Source organism: Manihot esculenta, chromosome 7, assembly GCF_001659605.2.
Source record: "Manihot esculenta cultivar AM560-2 chromosome 7, M.esculenta_v8, whole genome shotgun sequence".
NCBI lineage: Eukaryota > Viridiplantae > Streptophyta > Magnoliopsida > Malpighiales > Euphorbiaceae > Manihot > Manihot esculenta.
Genome location: NC_035167.2, coordinates 2,215,757 through 2,234,024, shown reverse-complemented (window position 1 = coordinate 2,234,024; position 18,268 = coordinate 2,215,757). Strand labels below are relative to the sequence as shown.

The following is an 18,268-nucleotide window of genomic DNA, read 5'->3' as shown; positions in this document are numbered from 1 at the left end:
TATGCACACAAATCTAAGCACAAAATTCATTTCTTCAAACTTGCCCTTGAAAAGTTATCTCTACTTCCAAAGGTGAGCAGATACCAAAACCATTTCAAGAAAGAGGATTAGGAATCAGTTCTTACATAGGGCACCTATTTGTAAAAAGTGAAAAAAAAAAAAATAACAGCCGTTTAACATATTTTGCTAACTTCACAGATTATAAGAACAACCTCTGAATTCTAAATTAAGGATTTCACTTACAGCTGGGGAAAAAAAGACAAAAACAATCTCAGGGCCTCCCCCTAGTCCAGAGAAAGAAGAATGCGTCCTGCCGTAAAACATTTTCATCCGTTCGTAAGCTTCACTGATCCCCACCACATGACCAGAGGCTTCCTCAAAATTTATTCTCATCAAGAATGCGCTAGAGGAGCTACCGGGCCTCTTTCTCCTACATGAAATTTTAGTCACACTTGATGTTTCTGTAGATCCTCCTCACAAACAAATTTGAGCCCAAATAACCAACAGCTCCTGCGCACAAGAGAAACACAATTTTATAAAAGCTCAAGCAGAACTTTTAGTCATCATCCCATGGGAGTTATAAAGTCCTAGCATCTCAGGATTTTCAATGCTATTTGCCATGCAAACAAAGTATGATATCCCAGATTCTTTGAAGTTCATTATATCATAACTTCTGCAAAGTTATTTTCTGTTCATAGACAATCGTAAGGCTAATCAACTTAGAGCAGAATTATATTTGAAATGCCATCAACAGTTAACTCATTTTGACAAATGTATTGCCCAGGGACAGGCAGGCCAAGCTAAAACAGCTCCCTTTTCAAGGCAGTAAAATAAATATTGCCATTTACTGGCAACTAAGCATCATCATACTCTTGCAAGTCACTAGAGAAATCTGTACGATAATTTTCTAAAAGAACCATGTCATGATCCATAATGCTAAGCAGACTTGCTAAACATTAAACATCAAAGTGCCTGCTTCCTACAAGCGAACCAAGGTTAACTACCAAAATGAATAAATATATACACAAGAGAGACAACATTCATTTACCTTGCAAGCAAGACAAGTTATCAAGGACATTAACTTTCAGAGTTTTCAACAAACAAGCAACAGAAGACTATAAACATCCAGGCAGTGATTCAAAATTTGGTCAGAGGGACAAGAAAAAATACTTACCACAAAGGATTCCTAAACCAAGACAGAACATCAAAGTGTATCCAAAATAGAAGCTCGTTTGGAAGAAGCCTGACATCTTAGTCTTCACGCAGTAGTAATATATTGAGTACAAGTAGACATAAACAGCTGTTGAGGCAGCAGAGAAAAATGATGTCCACTGCCAGTGATAGTTCTCAGCATTGAGCAAGAAATATGTCCCAACAATTGTCACACAAACAGTGACAATAATTAGTATCAGGAAAACAAGTAGCATAAAGCCATACACATAGTACACCTGCAAGACAGCACGCGTAGCAAAGTTAGCCTACTATTTAAGCATAACCCAAACTGTATCTGTAGAAAAACATATTTTATGCATGTGGTCACACAGGAAAAATATATTTCAGTGCCAGAAAATCTATTAATTAAACAAATAGTTAGTCTGCATTGCACATGCAAAATTTGAAAAAAAAAATGCCAACTACAGGTAGCAGAAGTTTATAACTAGAAAGTAATAGTGCCTTTTGCAAAAGGCATTAGAACAAACCTTATGCTTTGTGAATTCTGATAATATTTCCAAGATGCTTAATCCCATATGTGCACAAACAATAAACCACTTTTTTTCACTTTTGTTCCAAGTACATTGGTTTGAGACACAGAGGCCAGACTTAGGTATGTCATATGTGTATACCCTCGCAAAATAGAACTCCCATAAGGTCACAAGACAAATAATTGCCAAAGTAGAAGTAAATTGTGGCAATGACCAAACATTTAATAAGACAACTCTTAGCCCTTAAAGATGCACAAATAAATATTGGCTTGACTAAAGCATGATATGATTGTATAGTCGCTCTTTCAGCATCCCAAAGGCAATTACTATTAATAGACATGATAAATATCTGTCAGATATCCCTGTGCCAATCAAACAAAGCAGCTAAATTCACCTTGTAATTCCAGAAGGATGTGAAGACAAAATACATCTCAATGAATATGCTGCCAAAGGGTAGTAGTCCTCCCATCAGTGAAACAACAGATGGTGTAAGATACCATTTCTTCTCAGGGATTGGACGAGGAATGGTCTTCACACGGCATGGATTGTTTGGAGCACCACTCCAATTCCTTCCAACCACTGTGCCAAGAAGTGCCAGGGGGAAGGAAATGAAAGCCCAAATTACGAAAACCACCACCATAGTGCCAAAAGGAATAGCTGCTAAGGACCCATAGAATATAGCAATTGTGTTCAAGAGGAACCCGATCCCGAAACACATAAATGGAAACAGAGAAGCTGTAAGGATCATTGACTTTATCCAAGTTTTACCTGGAAACAGAGATGAACCCATAATAAATATTAGAATACACAGGAAAAAAAAATCCCACTCAACTAATGGGTAAAGAGCCTACCACCATGGCGAGAATACATCCCCCCACTGACATAACCAGAAATGAAGGATGTGAGCGCATAACATACAATGAAAGTTGTAACGATTGCCCCCCTCCTGATGCATACAAACAGCAATGAATGTCATAACATGAAATTGAGGAGATGAAAATGAAAATTAAATTTTATAATTGGGAAAGAAACGCTTTGAAGACAACCAGAGAAGAAACCAAGTACGAAGGGAAGCAATCAACTATAATATAATAGAATCCACAAAATCCAAAGTAGCATGAAACATGACATTAAACAGGAATCAGGTAAACATGGCAAGATCCAATAGCTATCACCATCAAAAAAGATAAACACCAAAATGAATAGTGAATACAAAAAAAAAAAAACAAAACCATAATGGAAGGCAACATCAAGTATAAAATATAAATGCAATGTCTCCAACCTAACAAACTTTATCAGCTATCAATTCATCACCCATGACATATGATCAACAGATTGTATAGCATAGCATGGGAGAGACTGAGACAGTAGTTGATAAAGACTGTTGCAAGCATTTGGGAGTAGCATCTCAACATACCCAACATATAGTGTTCCACCAATGGCCAACAAGATGACAAGAAGCACAAGCAATGCCAGCTGAGCACCAGTCCCAACAACAGCTGAAAGAACAACTAAATTGCGAGGTGAACGGAAAACATCACCATGAACAAGCTTCCAACCAGACTCCTCACTAACATCTCTTTCCTGAAAAACATATTTCAATGATTGCCATAAATTATTGTGTTAGAATCTACTAAAATTTGTTGACATACAAACCCCAGAATTCATTCCTCTAAAAATCAAAGAATTCTTGATCAATGAGAAAATCACAACAAACAATCAAAGACTGAAAAAAGATAATAATATTGATAAGAATTTGTATTGAAGAACATCACCAGAGACTCAAGATCATCATCTTCCCGGGCATATTTGGCATAGTCATTTCTAAGAGTCCGCATCAATATCATTGACACCAAACCAGTGAGAAAAATAACCATCATGAATGAATTGAAAATGGAGAACCAATGGATCTGCATTTTGAGGCATTTATTCATGACTAAGTTAAACTCAAACAAATGCAACCTCTAAGCTTCGCTCAAAAAAATAAAGGGCTGAAAGAAGATCATATGAGAATTGAAATGACCATTAAAAGGAAATAACCTGGTGCTCAAAGAAAGGGTAGTCCAAATACACATCAAAACGACGTGCAAAAGTGATATTAGTTGAAATCCATCTGACTGAATATGTCATGTCATATATTCTACCAACTTCTAAGGGCTTGGGCCCATCCTGCGTAAGATTGACATGGATAATCTGCAAAAATAGAAGCTTTAATATAAAAGCAACAGAGACAATACCCTTTATACAAGTCATATAGATGTTTCAGAAACCAAACCTGATCTTTATTATATTTGACATTGATGCTCTTGTGTGTGTAGAGTACATGCTTTCCATTATCACTGTTCTTGTCAGGATGCAACTCACCAACAAAGCCTGAAAGATAAATAATAACATTTACTCAAGAGTGATATTACCAAGAGAGATGGGTGGGTGGAGACAGTATACTGTGATGAAATTATACATACCCCACAATGGCAGATCATCTGAACTTGCAAACAAACCATCAGAGATCAAGCCGCAAGAGACATAAGAACAGAAATGAAATGAGTAAGCACCGCGCCATGACAACAGTCACAAAAACATGCTCATAAAAGGACAAGCAAGTTAGGGAGAAACATGCACTCCCTAAGCCCAACATAACATATGAGCACACAAAAACACACACAATAAACATGCAATGCAAACCCCATACATGCAAACATTACAGGCAATTTAGTACAAGCACATGTGACAACATCTCAATCTAAAGAGAAGTTAACAGAAGTTATCGTGCAGATGGTTTTAATCTATATAGAAAAGCTTCTATAAGTTTCATTTAACCCTATGTAATAACCAAACCAATCCTAATTATCTGACTTACTGTTCCATTGAAACAATTTTAATTTTTCTGGATCAATACAACACCAATTTTGAGACCCTTTAACTTTAGAGTGGCATCACTTAGTAACTTAGTTGTCACCTATAAAACTATTCATAGATTCATAGAATCTACAAGTCTCTAATCTATTAATAAGGTTTTCAATTTGGTAACTTTAATACAAAATCACGAAGAGTAATTATGCCACCCAAGGAGGTCTAAGCTGTTTTGGAGGTAGCTAATCAGAAAGTATATCAATGATCCACCTACATCCATGCACATTTCAGTTGACAATATTCTATATTATTTTGTAATAAGATTCAAGGTATTCAGTATTATCATTATATTCACCATCATTGCCATCAACATGATTATTGATTCAGCTCTTCTTTCAGAAAACAGCACTGTAAGATATCATCCAAACAGTTGCTTTCACAATTGCTTTACACAATTTATCAAAGATGTTTCTATGAGGGTTAAATTTCACAGGTCTTAGGGTTTTGCTCAAAAAATTTCCTAGATATTTTACAACTGTTAGCAATACTTATTCCAATAGAAACATGCATCAGAATTTGATCCAACATACCCATGAAGAATTCAAACCAGTAGTTGTTCTCAATTGCTTCCTTAAATTGTTTGACTTTTGCTTCATCCAGTTCAAGTGAACAAATGGTGCCTTTATCCACATTCCCTATTAGAAATAAAAAAATCAATGGATTAAAAAAAAAACAGATATAAAAATAAATTGAAAGTAACTATCTAACCATGCTCCAGCATAAAACATGGATAAGTTAGAGAAAGTTGCATACTCAGGAACTTTATGTCAATCTTGCTATCGATAAGTTCATTGCCACCCAGGACCTCACCAAGGCCACCCCATTTGTGCCCAGCACTGCCAGATGGATGGCAAAATGGAAGGCTGTAATAGTTATATGTTTCTTGTGGATTATTATAAGGACCAACTTTATTCACCCAAAGAGTAACTGGGTCATCTGATTGATACTGTATAGAAGGTAAAATCCAAAGAGTTAGAGTAAACATAATATAATTATTAAATTCATATAGCAACATATGACAAAACAGAGACTTCGACAAACAAAAACAAAAAAGCAGGAAATATGAACAAATATTCATTACAACAGAACACAAGAAAGATTTGGTTAGTTGCCACTATTAAATTCAGATAAACTTAGGAAAATCATTTTAATCTAAATCAAAATAAAAGGCTGGTCTTTTCATACAACTACAAGAAAAAAAAATTTACTATTTCTTAGGTTAATGCAATTCGCCACAGCAAATTGCTTAGGTAATCTTTAAATCAGCTCTCTAGTTACCAAATGGTCTCATAGTCAATTTTATTCCTTTCAAGATACATTGAGATGTTTTCAAGTTAACAAACAATAATCCCCTCAACAGAGATGCTACCCACTCAAGTTAGCACCAATATGACACTGTTATAAAAACAGTGTTAAATCATCTTCTCTTCCAGCTCCATTCACAGGTCAACTTGGGTGCTAAAGTTAGATCTGTAAAACCGAATATGTCCCAGCTTGCAGTTAGAAGAAAGAGAAAGAGAGAGATAGAGACAGAGAGACTCAACAAGTCTCCAGACAGTTGGCTAACAAAAATTCCAGTGTATTTTATCAAAATTCATTCACACATATGAGATACAAATCAGATCCAATTTCGAATAAGTAACAAAATCACCCTAAAGTTTCTAACATGATAATCGTGTCAGTAAGAATGTTACAGCATGTGATAGTTAGATTACTTATTGTTTTTTTTTCTCACAGAGCCATGACCCTGCTACCACCATTACACTATCAAACACCATAAAATCTAGCAAAAAGAGTTAAACTTTGACCACAAGCGCCTATTCATCTACATCTCATTTCCACAAGCACGGTTTCTATCATTTACATGTGCACTGTAAAACCAAAATGAGAAACAGGAAAAAGAAAAAAAATAGAGATCCATGCCTTAATTCCCAATTCCTAGCATTGCAGGTTGCATATCGATATCAAAATTGAACGAACCAAATCAATCTATTCTTACACAATTAAAAAACCATGCAGATCTGCGTCCAACTTTTAATTTCTAAATAACGAGATCTAGGCGTTACGACTGAGCAAGTAAACAAAAAAAAGAATGGCTAGAGTAACTACCTTGTGATCCGCCTCGGAGGCGAGAACAGGAGAGAGGAGGAGGATGAGAGAAATGAAGGCGAAATGAGGGAAGATTGAGGATCGGACCGATGTGGAGGAGGCGGACATGGCCATCACCGGCGACAGCGGGATCTGAGGTCTAGCTTGAGGTCAATCAGAGGTCTCTGTTCGAGTTATTGGCGAATTTATGGAATTCTCGACCAGCTGAGATTTGCCCTTTCCCTATAATCAGATAGAGAGAGAGAGAGCAACGAGCTCGTGTTTAGACTCTGAACTCGTTGAAATAAAGAAAGTAAATAAATTTAAAATAAGAAAATATTATTAGTTTATCTGTTGAAGATGGGCCATTTTACCTAATCGGCCCAACTAATCTTCTTGGTCCTTTGATGGACTTTGGGCTTGAAATTTGACAAAGGGAAAATTAGATCATCGGCCCATGAATTTCACATAATATAATTTTAGTTTAAATTTTAAAATTTTATAAATTAAACATATAAAATTGATAAAATAAATTATAATATAGTGGTTGAATCATTGATTTGTTTTTTTAGAATTTTGGATAATTTACCATCTTTTTTTCACTAAATTGATTTTCAACAAAATTTAATTAATTAATTAGCATAATTTTAAATTTAAATAATATATTTGTGCCCATAAATTATTTCAAATTAATTTATTATTTCTTTCGTCTCATAATTTTTTATTTTTTTATTTTAAAATTATTACCCACTTTTTTTAAAACTATAATAATATATAAATTAACTATTATAATTTTATTTAATTTTATCTTGAAAAAATTTTTTTTAACAATTTTGGTTCCAAAAGAACTTAATCTGATAAATACACGGTTAAATTGTGCTATTATGTTACTCTCAATAATACTTCAAACTTAGCCAATGATATTATTATTGGTGTTTAGAAGAGAGTTTGAAACCTGCATGTGCAATCCAAAATTAAAAGATATTATATACTCAAGGTTCGACTCAAGACCTCCGGAATCTATGTCATTAAGAGTAGATACAGAGAGTCTCCCCACTTCTTCGTTCTTTGCCTGTTTTCCCACTTCTTCGTTCTTTGCCTGTTTTAATTACCTTTTGATCACTCTAGAAAAGGTTAATATCATCCTTTGAAGCATGTCGTACACAAGAAATAACTTGTTATGGAATGACAATATTCCCTCACTCTAGGATACAGTTTGTTTAGAACTTCATATGTTGGACGATTGGCAAAGGACAAAGGCAAAGAATGTTCATGAGTCGGGTTAATATGATATTCAAGTATCGGTGAAATCCTTGACCAGGAGATTTAAGTGTAATGTGAAAGTTGGTATCCATGAGCGAGAAAGACAGGTCTCTTTTGTGGTAGTTCTTAGAAATGAAAGGGTATTTTTCTTGCAGGATATAAAATGGGTCTTTTTTCTCTTAGAATTATTGAAGTTTTGGCTTTTTGAAAAACTCTTATCTAGTTGATCAATGGACACCTGAATAATGTTGATATTGAATAAGTTGATGCTACAACTATAACGGGTGCTTTTGATTCCGGTGTTCTCTTTCTTGGATTCCGAAACAAACTAACATGGTTGCTTATAGTTTATTTTGGGTGGCTATATGTCATGCTAATCTTAAAGTTTGGTCTTAACCTCCTTGCTCCATTTATAATGCTCTTCATTTTGATGTTGTTTCATATTTTTTCACTTAATTTCTTAAATTTTAGATCTGAGTATATATGGATAAGTCTGCTCGCCTGGATCAGTTTGAGTCTAAATTAAATTTTTTCTGGATAAGTTATTGAACTTTAATTTCAAAAAATATATTTAACTCTTTATATAAGATTACAAGACGTTAAAAATTATATAATTTTTTCAGTTAATTATAGAGAGTGATTATTTGGTTATAAGAGATATATTTGTATGAATTAAATAATACTTATAATTGTATAATGGATCAGGTCTACTCAATAATTTCTCATATATGTGTCTAAACTAACACACAGTCAAGTTGGTCCTGCTTCTGAATGAAATTTTGTGGTAATTTCAATATAGAAAAGAATACAAATTTCAACTTTTCAAATATCGTTATTTTTTTAAATATATATATCTAAAATCAATTATAAATTTAACAAATAATGACATAAAATTCACATACACTTTACATCTTAAATCAATAAAATTTTTATCCTAGTAATTTCTTTTTTGACATAATTATAAATATTATTTTATTACATACTGATCAACCAATAAAAAATATAATAAAATATTCTTAATAAATAATTATTTTATTTATGGGTATTGAAATCACGACCTTATAATATTTTGTTGAACTTTTGTGGCTTATGCTGTTTGGACATTTTGCTCAACTTCGTCTATACTTGTCGAAGGTTTGGGTTTTTTTTTCTTTATTTATTTTTGCAGTGGGATGTTTCTTGGGATCCGAAATGAATCTCAACTTAGCTACAGCTTTCAGCTTTCTCTAAGCTTTGTGTAAAAGAAGTTTATGCTTTCTAGATTTCTTTTGCTCTTCAGAAGATTTCTATCTTGTAATTTGGTGCTCTTTACTTTCCTGTTAAAACCCTTTAAATTGTTCTTAAGAGCATTAACATGGGAAGATTTCTTAGTGCCACTTTGAAAAATTCTTAATTACTATATATACTTATAAATATCGTTGGGTAAATTATTTTTAATTTTTTATATAATATTTTAATTTTTAACAAAAATAATAATATTTTTCATAATTAATTAAAATCTCTAGAGGGAACAACAGACAATAGCAACTTTTGCTTACACAACGCTGATGTTGCAAATTGAACTTTTTGGATTAATCTCCGCACTCCATGGCTTCCAAATTCCTTAATTACATCCCTTTTTATCCTTAATATCATAAAGTTGACTGATCATCCAACATCTTGATCGATGTAATGAATTTTGTTTGTTTGATTATAGTCATGAACTCTCAAGTCACAACAAATATAATAATAAAAAGAGAGAAAGAGAGAAAGGAATAAAAAGAGAGAGAAAGAGAGAAAGGGAAGGAGAAAGGTGAAGGCAGGAAGATCGGCAAAGGGTTGTGTCGCTCCATCTCGATTGAAATTTTATTGTGTTTGTGTTTGGTGATCTCTCATGGGTGTTTGAGCTTTCTTTCCCCTGTCTCTGGGCAGGGGAGAGATAGTGGTCAGTTTCTGTACTCTGATTTTTTCTTGTTGGTTGTGAGAGTCTCTGTTTTGTTTTGAGATAGTTTATTGTACGCAGGTTCTGATCTTCTACGGTGAGGATTTTGTCAAACTTGGAATTACTAGGATCTACCAAGATTTGAGTCCTTTAATTGCTTGCATTGTCAGCTTGCAAAATAACTAAGATTGTCTTTTTCTCACAATAATACTACTTTAGATATTCTTTTTAGTTTGATACATTCTTATATTTTGTTTCCCTCTCCTGTCCCTTCTGTGAATGGTTATCATTATTTTGTGTTGTTTATTGATGATTTTTCTTGGTTCATTTGGATTTTATTTTTTGAAACATGGCTCTTATCCCAAACTTATATCACTTTTGCAAATATTATTAAAACTCATTTCTCTCATGTCATTCAAATTCTTTGAATCAGTCAACAGAATACCATTATTCAACGCTCTTGCTCTCATACCTCTCAACAAAATGGGGGAGCTGAACGTAATAATCGTCACATTCTTGATTTGATACACGCCCGTCTTTTGTCTGTCTCATATCCTGAAAAGTTTTAGGGGGAAGCAACTTTTCATGCTGTTTACAATATTAACCATCTCTCTACTATGATTCTTGCTAATTTATCTCATTTTGAAAAATTATTTGAATGTTTCACTGACTATTTCGTTCTCAAACCTTTTGGTTGTGTTTCCTTTGTTCTTCTACAACCTCATAAACGTATAAAATTAAAACCTCGTGCTCATTTATGTTGTTTTCTTAGTTATAGCATTGAACACAAAGTGTATCGTTATTTGAATCCTATTTCCAATAGATTACGTATTTCTCATTATGTTATCTTTTGGGAAGTTATTATGTTCTCTTCTCTTTCCAAATTTCATAATTCTGTTACTTCTGATTCTTTGTTTTTCATAGATTCTTCTGTCAAATTGTTTCTAAGTTTTGATATAGGTGATTCTGATGTGCTCAATATCCACTCACCTTCACCTACTTCTATTGATCCGGTCATGATTGATGATCTTGTGCCTACATCTGCATCTCCTTACGTTGATCTTGTCCCGGTAAATGAACCTGACCCGTCTTTTTCTGCCACTACTCCTTGTCGTTCTACTCGGGTAAGACAAACTCCACCTTACCTTTCTGATTTTCACTATTACTCTTCTATTGCCACCTTACATGAGTCTCATTCTTATTGTGAGGCAAGTACTAATCCTCTTTGACAGCAAGCTATCATTGGCGAACTTCAGGCTTTAGAGAAAACTCATACTTAGGATTTAGTTGACCTTTTGCCAAACAAGTCTCCTATTGGCTGCAAATAGGTATACAAAATTAAAACCAAATCTGATGGAACTGTTGAACAGTATAAAGCTCATTTAGTAGCCAAAGGGTATAATCAAGGGTATAGGATTGACTATGAAGAAACTTTTACTCCAATAGCCCGCATAACATCTATTCGCAGTCTTTTGGCTATTGCTGTTGTTCGAAAATGGAGACTTTTCCAGATGGATGTCAAGAATGCTTTCCTTCATGGTGATTTAACATAAGAAGTTTATATGCATCCTCCTCCTGGTTATCATTCTCCTTACAAAGTTTGCAGACTTCAGCGTGCATTATATGATTTAAAACATTCTCCCAGGGCTTGGTTTGCCAAATTTAGTTCCACTCTTATTCAATTTGGTTTTATCTCTAGTCCACATGATTCTACATTATTCACTCGTCAAAACTGACAATAGTATTATTCTTCTATTGCTTTATGTTGATTATATGATAATAACAGGAGATGACTCATTTGGTATTTTAGAGTTAAAGAATTTTTTGAATCAATAGTTTGACATTAACGACTTGAGTTCTCTTAGCTATTTTTTGGGGCTTGAAGTTGCTCACAATTCTGATGGCTATTATCTCTCTCAAGCCAAGTATGTTTCTAACTTAATCTTTAAAGTAGGCATCACTGATAGCGAAATTATATCAACCCATTTGGAGCTCAATTGCAAACTAACCTCACTTGATGGCATTCCTCTAAATGATCATACTTTATATAGACATTTTGTTGGGAGTCTGATTTATCTCACAGTTACTCGCACTAATATTTCCTATGCAATTCATATGGTTTACATTTTTTAGCTACCTCATCTTTAGTGTTATCTGGCTACTCTGATGCTAATTGAGTTGGTGATTCAACGGATTGCGTTCTACAACTGGTTACTGTTTATTTTTGGATGATTCTCTTATCTCTTGGCGTAATAAAAAGCAAACGATAGTTGCACGTTCTAGCATAGAATCGGAATATCATGCTTTTGCTGATGCTTACATCTGAATTACTTTGGTTACGATGGTTGTTAATAGATATGGGCCTCACTCATTTTTCTACCACCATGCTTCATTATGATTACAGAAATGCCATACATATTTCACATAATAATATTTTCCATGAACGCATCCAACGTATCGAAATTATTTATCATTTTATTCGTCATCGTGTTATTCAACGAACCATATGCTTGATTCATATCTCCTCTGCAAATCAAACGGCTAATATTTTCACCAAATCACATTTTTCAATTCGTTTTCATGATTTTATTAGTAAACTCAAGCTGTCATCTTAAATTTGAGAGGTATTAACTAGGAAATCTTTTATTATTAAAAAATTAGTTTACGTAAATATACATATTATTATATATATTTATAAAATTTCTATAAAGTTTCTTGAAATATATAATATTTTTATCAGTACCTTTACTTTTTTTCTACTGATAGACTGAAGATAAAATCCAAACCGGTTGGTAGAGCGACGAATTTTCATGAACATGATGACTATATACGGGGAAAAGGGAGTTCCTGTATTAAAGAAGCCAAAACATCACTCACTGTCAATCAGCTCATAGAGGAAAAAAAAAAGTTAAGGAAAACTACTGAAAGCAAATAATTATTAATTATATATACCAAAGAGAAAATAGGCATTTTGAGATAATAATTAATTGCAGTCATGGTTGAGTCCATGATAGAAGGGGAGGAAGATAAAAAAGTAAAAGTAAAAGGTTTACCGGGCAAAAACGTAGAGCTGCACTGCTTTTTTTTGTCACTGTAATATAAAAAAATTATTAATTAATTTTTTATTTTAAAAAAGTTAAAATATTAATAAAATTTTAAAAAATTTATTAATTAATTCTCTATTAATTTTAAATATTAATTAATTATTACAAAATATTTAAAATATTTTTAATATAAAGTGATTAATTAAGAAATATTTTTATATAATTAAAAAATTAATTAATAATTTTTTATATTACATAAATTAAATAATAAAAAACTTATACTGTTAAAATTAATAAAAAATTATAATTATTAAATTTTTTAAAATTTCATATTTTAATATATTTTTAAAATTTAAAAACTAAGTAAGTATTCCCATATATCTAAAGATAAAAAAAAATGGATAAATTACACTATAATTTTTTAATTTTAGTATAATTAATAAATCAATTTTTATTTTTTTAAAATTTAATACTCAAATCCCTCCATAATTAATATGTTTAAATTAGAGATATTCCCCTCCATTTTAGCCATTGAAAATGTGAAAATATCTTTATTTTTTTTTAAATAGATAAATTATATTTGAATTCTTAAATTTTACCATAATTAATATATTAGTCTCTTTATTTTTAAAAAATATATATTTAACGAGCCAATTCAAACTCAATTCAAAAAATTCAAATTTGAGTTCATTTAAACTCGAATTTGAGCTCGATTATATTATAAATAAGCTCAATATAATTTAAATTTATTTAAATTATAAACAAATTTAAATTATAAGGTTATTAAGAGACTTCTAAATTAATTTTTTTTGTTTAATTGAAATCTCTCGAATCCAAAACTAATGAAAAAAGAGTGTAGAAAGATTGTCATTTTATAGAGAAGTCACGATTTTCCATATCCTTTCAACTTTCGATGTGGATTGTTGTTAGCAAACAAGCTTGTTCGCGAGCCTGCTCACGAGCTTGTTCGCGAATCTGTTCACGAGTCAGCTCGCGAGGCTAAACGAGCCGAATACTATTAAGTTCAAACTCGGCTCTTTTATTAAACGAGCCTAAAAAGTGAGCTCGAGCTCAGCTCGTTTAGAAAACAAGCTAATGACCGCTGGATTTCCCTACCCCCAATCCTGGGCCTAGATTAAGGCCATGGCCCATGAAAGGAAGGCCCGCAGGCTCTCTCAAGTAAAACAGGCACGGATCTTCAGACCCCTGAGGCCGGACTCCACCAGATTCTTTCTAATCGAGATCGGCCCAGCCCGTATAACCTCCCCACAGATTCTTTCTCCTCCTGGATTCCGCGTCCAGCCCAGCTCTCGGCCCAGCCCAGGATCCAGAACGAGACTCGTCATACAGCCTGGTAGATCCGCTCGAGCGTACGCACGGGGGAGAATCAGAAGCCGTTACGCATGGAGCAGGCGCCTGATATCCTCGTACGCCCATATCTGTATGGTAGAGACGCGTGGCCCTATCATAGGAGAGCCGTAGTACGTCATCAGCAAGCAGACAGAAAGCATAAAAGGGATACCCCTCTAGAGAGATAGGAAAAGCTTTATTCTTCAATACCAAAACCCTTGTAAAATCCTATTCTATTGGATCTCAGATCATCACAAGCCGAGCCCGATCGAGCTTTTATCGAGCCGAGTCTCGAATAGCTCATGAACAATTTGATTCATTTACACCCTTATCATTTAATATAATTTAAACATTTTGATCTTTCAATTTTTATTTAAAAGAATACTTAAATCTCTATTAAATTTTGTGTATAATATTTTATTTAACTAATTTTTAACACTTTTATTTTTCGATTTCTATTTATTAAAGTAGTTCAATACTTATAAGTTTAAAATTTTTAAAAAATATTTATAATTTTAACTATTTTTAAGTGGTGTCAATTAATTTTTAAATAAATTATAAACTTTTATAAATAGTATTTTAAGGAGAAATTATGTTTTTAGAAATAGTTTGATTATTTATGAGTTTTAAATTAATACTTATAATAGATGAAAAAATTGTAATTTTAAATAGAATAAATATAAAAAATTAAAAATTTAATTTTTAAAATATAAAAATTAATTTATTAATTATATTAAAATTTAAAGATTAATTTTATATAATATAAAATTTATAAATTATGATTTTATTTTAAATATTTAAAATATTTTTTTATCAATTAATTAATAAAAATTATGTAAGAGAATTTTTAATTTGAATAAAATAATTATATAAAAATTTAAATTTTAAATTTTAAAAATATAATCATTGTTTTATTAATTATATTAAAATTTAAAATTAAAGTGTAATTTACTTTAAAGGATAAAATTGTGTGGGTCCATTGGGAAAATGATATTCATTTTCAAGGTGGGAGATGAGAGAGAGAATTCTTGCGTTGGGATTTGTTGAAGTTGGCTCCGACAAGAATGTAAAACTTTTGCTTTTATGGAGAAAGAAGAAAGATGCACCTTTCATAGTATCATTATGACATGATGATTAATGTTTTTTTTTTTGTTTTTTTTATTCGTTATTATTTAAGTAAGTTGAAATATTAAACTATTATTTATTTCTCATTATATGTTAATCAAATTTTGTAGCATTGACATTCTTAATTTTTTTTAGATTCTTAATTTGTTTTACATAAAAATTAAAAAAAATATTAAAATTTTATTTTATAATAATTTATTATGATATAATTAACTTGCTAAATGAGGTGGCACTTTGAGTGCACTATTCATTTCTGTTACATAAAAAGTCGTGCATTTTTCATCTGTGTTTATGAAAGCACACTAAATTAAAGGGTCACAAGTTTTCTTTTTGTTTTTTTTTTCTTTTCTTTTTCACTGACACCGACTTTGAATTCCATAAAGCTAAGGATAAGTGTCATTCAAATTCCAAGCGTAAAAAGAGCCAATAAAACAAAACCAAAAACCAAGCACCCTTTTCAACCAAAATTAAGATTCCCACATTTAACGACTACAGCTTTGCTTGTCCTAACTTTTTTACTTTCAGTTGATTGGACTCTTAACTGAAATCGGAACTTAATAACTCACAATCCTAAGACAATTTGGCAGCTGTATTAGCTGAAAACCAAATTGCACCATGAGCATTTTTATTGCAATCGACAAGGGTCGACGAGATCAGAATGGAAAATTTTGAATCGAAAATAACCCATTTGGAGACATGTTCCCGAAAAATACAAATCCCCCATAGCTATTTGTTTAATCAGCTTTTGCAATAACATCATACCAATCCACTTACCGCTCCAAATCTCTCTCCCTGCACACACACTCGTCATATTTTTAGTTTCTTTAGAAAAGCAAATTATTCAAATACAAGCTTTTGATACTGATAAACTGAGATTCGGTGATCTCAATCGAGTTTAGACGCATAAAATTAAGATTTGATCTCATGAGAAATCAATGAATTGGGATGGATTTTTTAAGGTTTTATTGGGTTGTCCTAGTAGGATGAGTTAATTGTGTGATTGAATTTGGTTGAGGGGTATATATACCCTAATCTCCCCAACATTTTTTGTTTTATGTTCTATCTGATTTGATGGGACATCTTTTAGCAGGTATGTCAGGCGACTCATTAATAGCAGACAGTCGGCTAATAAATGTGGAGCTGGTTAACCCATATCATGTCCTTTTATCCGCATCACATCAACCGAATTTACAACATGCACATTTAAGAATTCAGAGGGGGCTAAAGGGGTCGACTATCATATTGGTAACTTGTACCTATCCCCTGATCGTATTAGGTCATGCTCGGCCTGCTCAACCTTTGCCCAAGTCGATTTTTTTCATTGGCTTAAAACATAGTTAGACTGTGGACACGTGTCTTGATCATAGAGACTCTGATATTTTGTAGATTATCAGATGCCATTTCACTTCTCCGATAGTTATTTATTTCTGTTGAAGGAGTGAATTCTTTTTCAGTGGCTTGCTATTGTTTGCGAATGTATTTATGTTCTATGAATTATGATGAAGTATCATAATTGTGTGTAATTAGTGAGGATAACATTCTCGATACACGTTTTACGACTACTGTTGTTTGGAATATCGATATACATTGTTTTAAACGCTCATTAATGCTTGATTTTGAGTATAAATCAAGAGCCTCACCTTCACTTTCTTACTTTCACTGTTTCCATCGTGTTTAGTTGCTATTCTAGAGTTATCTTCATCTCTTTCTTCTCCTTCCCAATCTTCCGAAATTAAAAGTACACTTTTCTTCTTTAATGGTGCCTTATTCTTGAGTCAAGAAAATTGTTTCTAAGGTCACTCCTTCTTCCCTTTCGGAGGCCTTTTGTCGAACTTTCCTTTCTATGGGGACCCACTATATTCGAGCTCCACATTCTCATGAGTGAATCACCTTGTTCTCCTTTCCTTTCCCTCCTGACTTAGTGGACGCTTAGTCCGAGAGGAGGCTTGTTTTCTATTTAAAACAAGTAGACTATGGCCTTTCTTTCCTTTTTTCTGGGTTTGTTCATTCTGTTTTTAAATTTTTTCAAGTCACATCGCGAATGTTGACCCCGAATTTAATTTTTTTTATGAGCGCCTTTGAGGCGATGTGCCAAGGATGGGGCTTCGCTCCCTCTTTAGGTCTATTTCGGGCCTTTCTTAAAATTTTAAAAGCAAACAATGGTTTTCTGAATTTCTGTCGTAGGAATAGTCTGACCATTTTCATTGATTATAAAGACTCCATAAAACATTAGGTGGAGCATTTCGCCATAGTTGGTGCCAAGAAAAGTTTTGACTAGAGTTTAGACTTAAGATGGGGGGTTATTGACACCTTTTATAATTCTTTTTCGTTTCTTTCCAAGTGAGAACAGTTGTATTTCACTCGGTTAGTTTCCATTTTCTTTGAATATAACGTCGTCAAGTGTTTGGGTATCTAACCCGAGGAAGATTGTTACTCTGCTGGTATCGGCCATTTCTTCTACTGTAGTTTTTTCACTATCTTTATCATTTTGCATTTCTAACTTATTTTTAAACCTATTTTGCAGTTTCTGTAATCCTTATGGATAAAATTACAATGCCCCATAATTTTTTCCTTAATTAGGATGCTGTTCAAGTGGTCGTCGAGGCCTTCAAGATCAAGAAGACTATGGATTTCATCACGAAGATGCTGAGGAAGGAGCCCATTCCGACCAAGACCGTGGCCCCTCCATCTTCTACTGGGGCTAACATGGAATTGGTTGTGGTTAGAGCAGGCCAGTCTGATGTTGTTCCTTCCACTGATGGTGGTGCTCTTGCTCCTAGGAGTTGGATCCACAACCGTAGGGTATGATGTACAGTCCATAATATATCATTAGACTTCATATCTTAACTATTCTCCCACTT

The 18,268-nt window shown here is 32.9% G+C and overlaps 1 protein-coding gene across 1 annotated transcript; it reads right to left on the bottom strand.

Moving 5' to 3' along the window:
* Positions 1 to 7,004, bottom strand: LOC110619244 (transmembrane 9 superfamily member 1). Its single transcript, XM_021762544.2, has 12 exons — positions 6,726 to 7,004; positions 5,370 to 5,562; positions 5,147 to 5,251; positions 4,169 to 4,186; positions 3,979 to 4,076; positions 3,744 to 3,896; positions 3,479 to 3,613; positions 3,121 to 3,287; positions 2,555 to 2,649; positions 2,098 to 2,471; positions 1,175 to 1,448; positions 1 to 510 (listed from the first exon to the last, which is right to left on the bottom strand). Exons 1-12 carry the CDS (start codon positions 6,837 to 6,839, stop codon positions 443 to 445), a joined length of 1,794 nt encoding a protein of 597 aa, XP_021618236.1. The 5' UTR covers positions 6,840 to 7,004; the 3' UTR covers positions 1 to 442.
* Between the last annotated feature and the right edge of the window lie 11,264 nt (positions 7,005 to 18,268).

Coding starts and splice junctions, on each gene's coding strand:
- LOC110619244 (XM_021762544.2), bottom strand. CDS start 6,839: ATGGCCATGTCCGCCTCCTCCACATCGGTCCGATCCTCAATCTTCCCT. Junction 5,563..6,725: donor CCTCCGAGGCGGATCACAAG/GTAGTTACTCTA, acceptor CCTTCTATACAG/TATCAATCAGATGACCCAGT. Junction 5,252..5,369: donor GATTGACATAAAGTTCCTGA/GTATGCAACTTT, acceptor TATTTCTAATAG/GGAATGTGGATAAAGGCACC.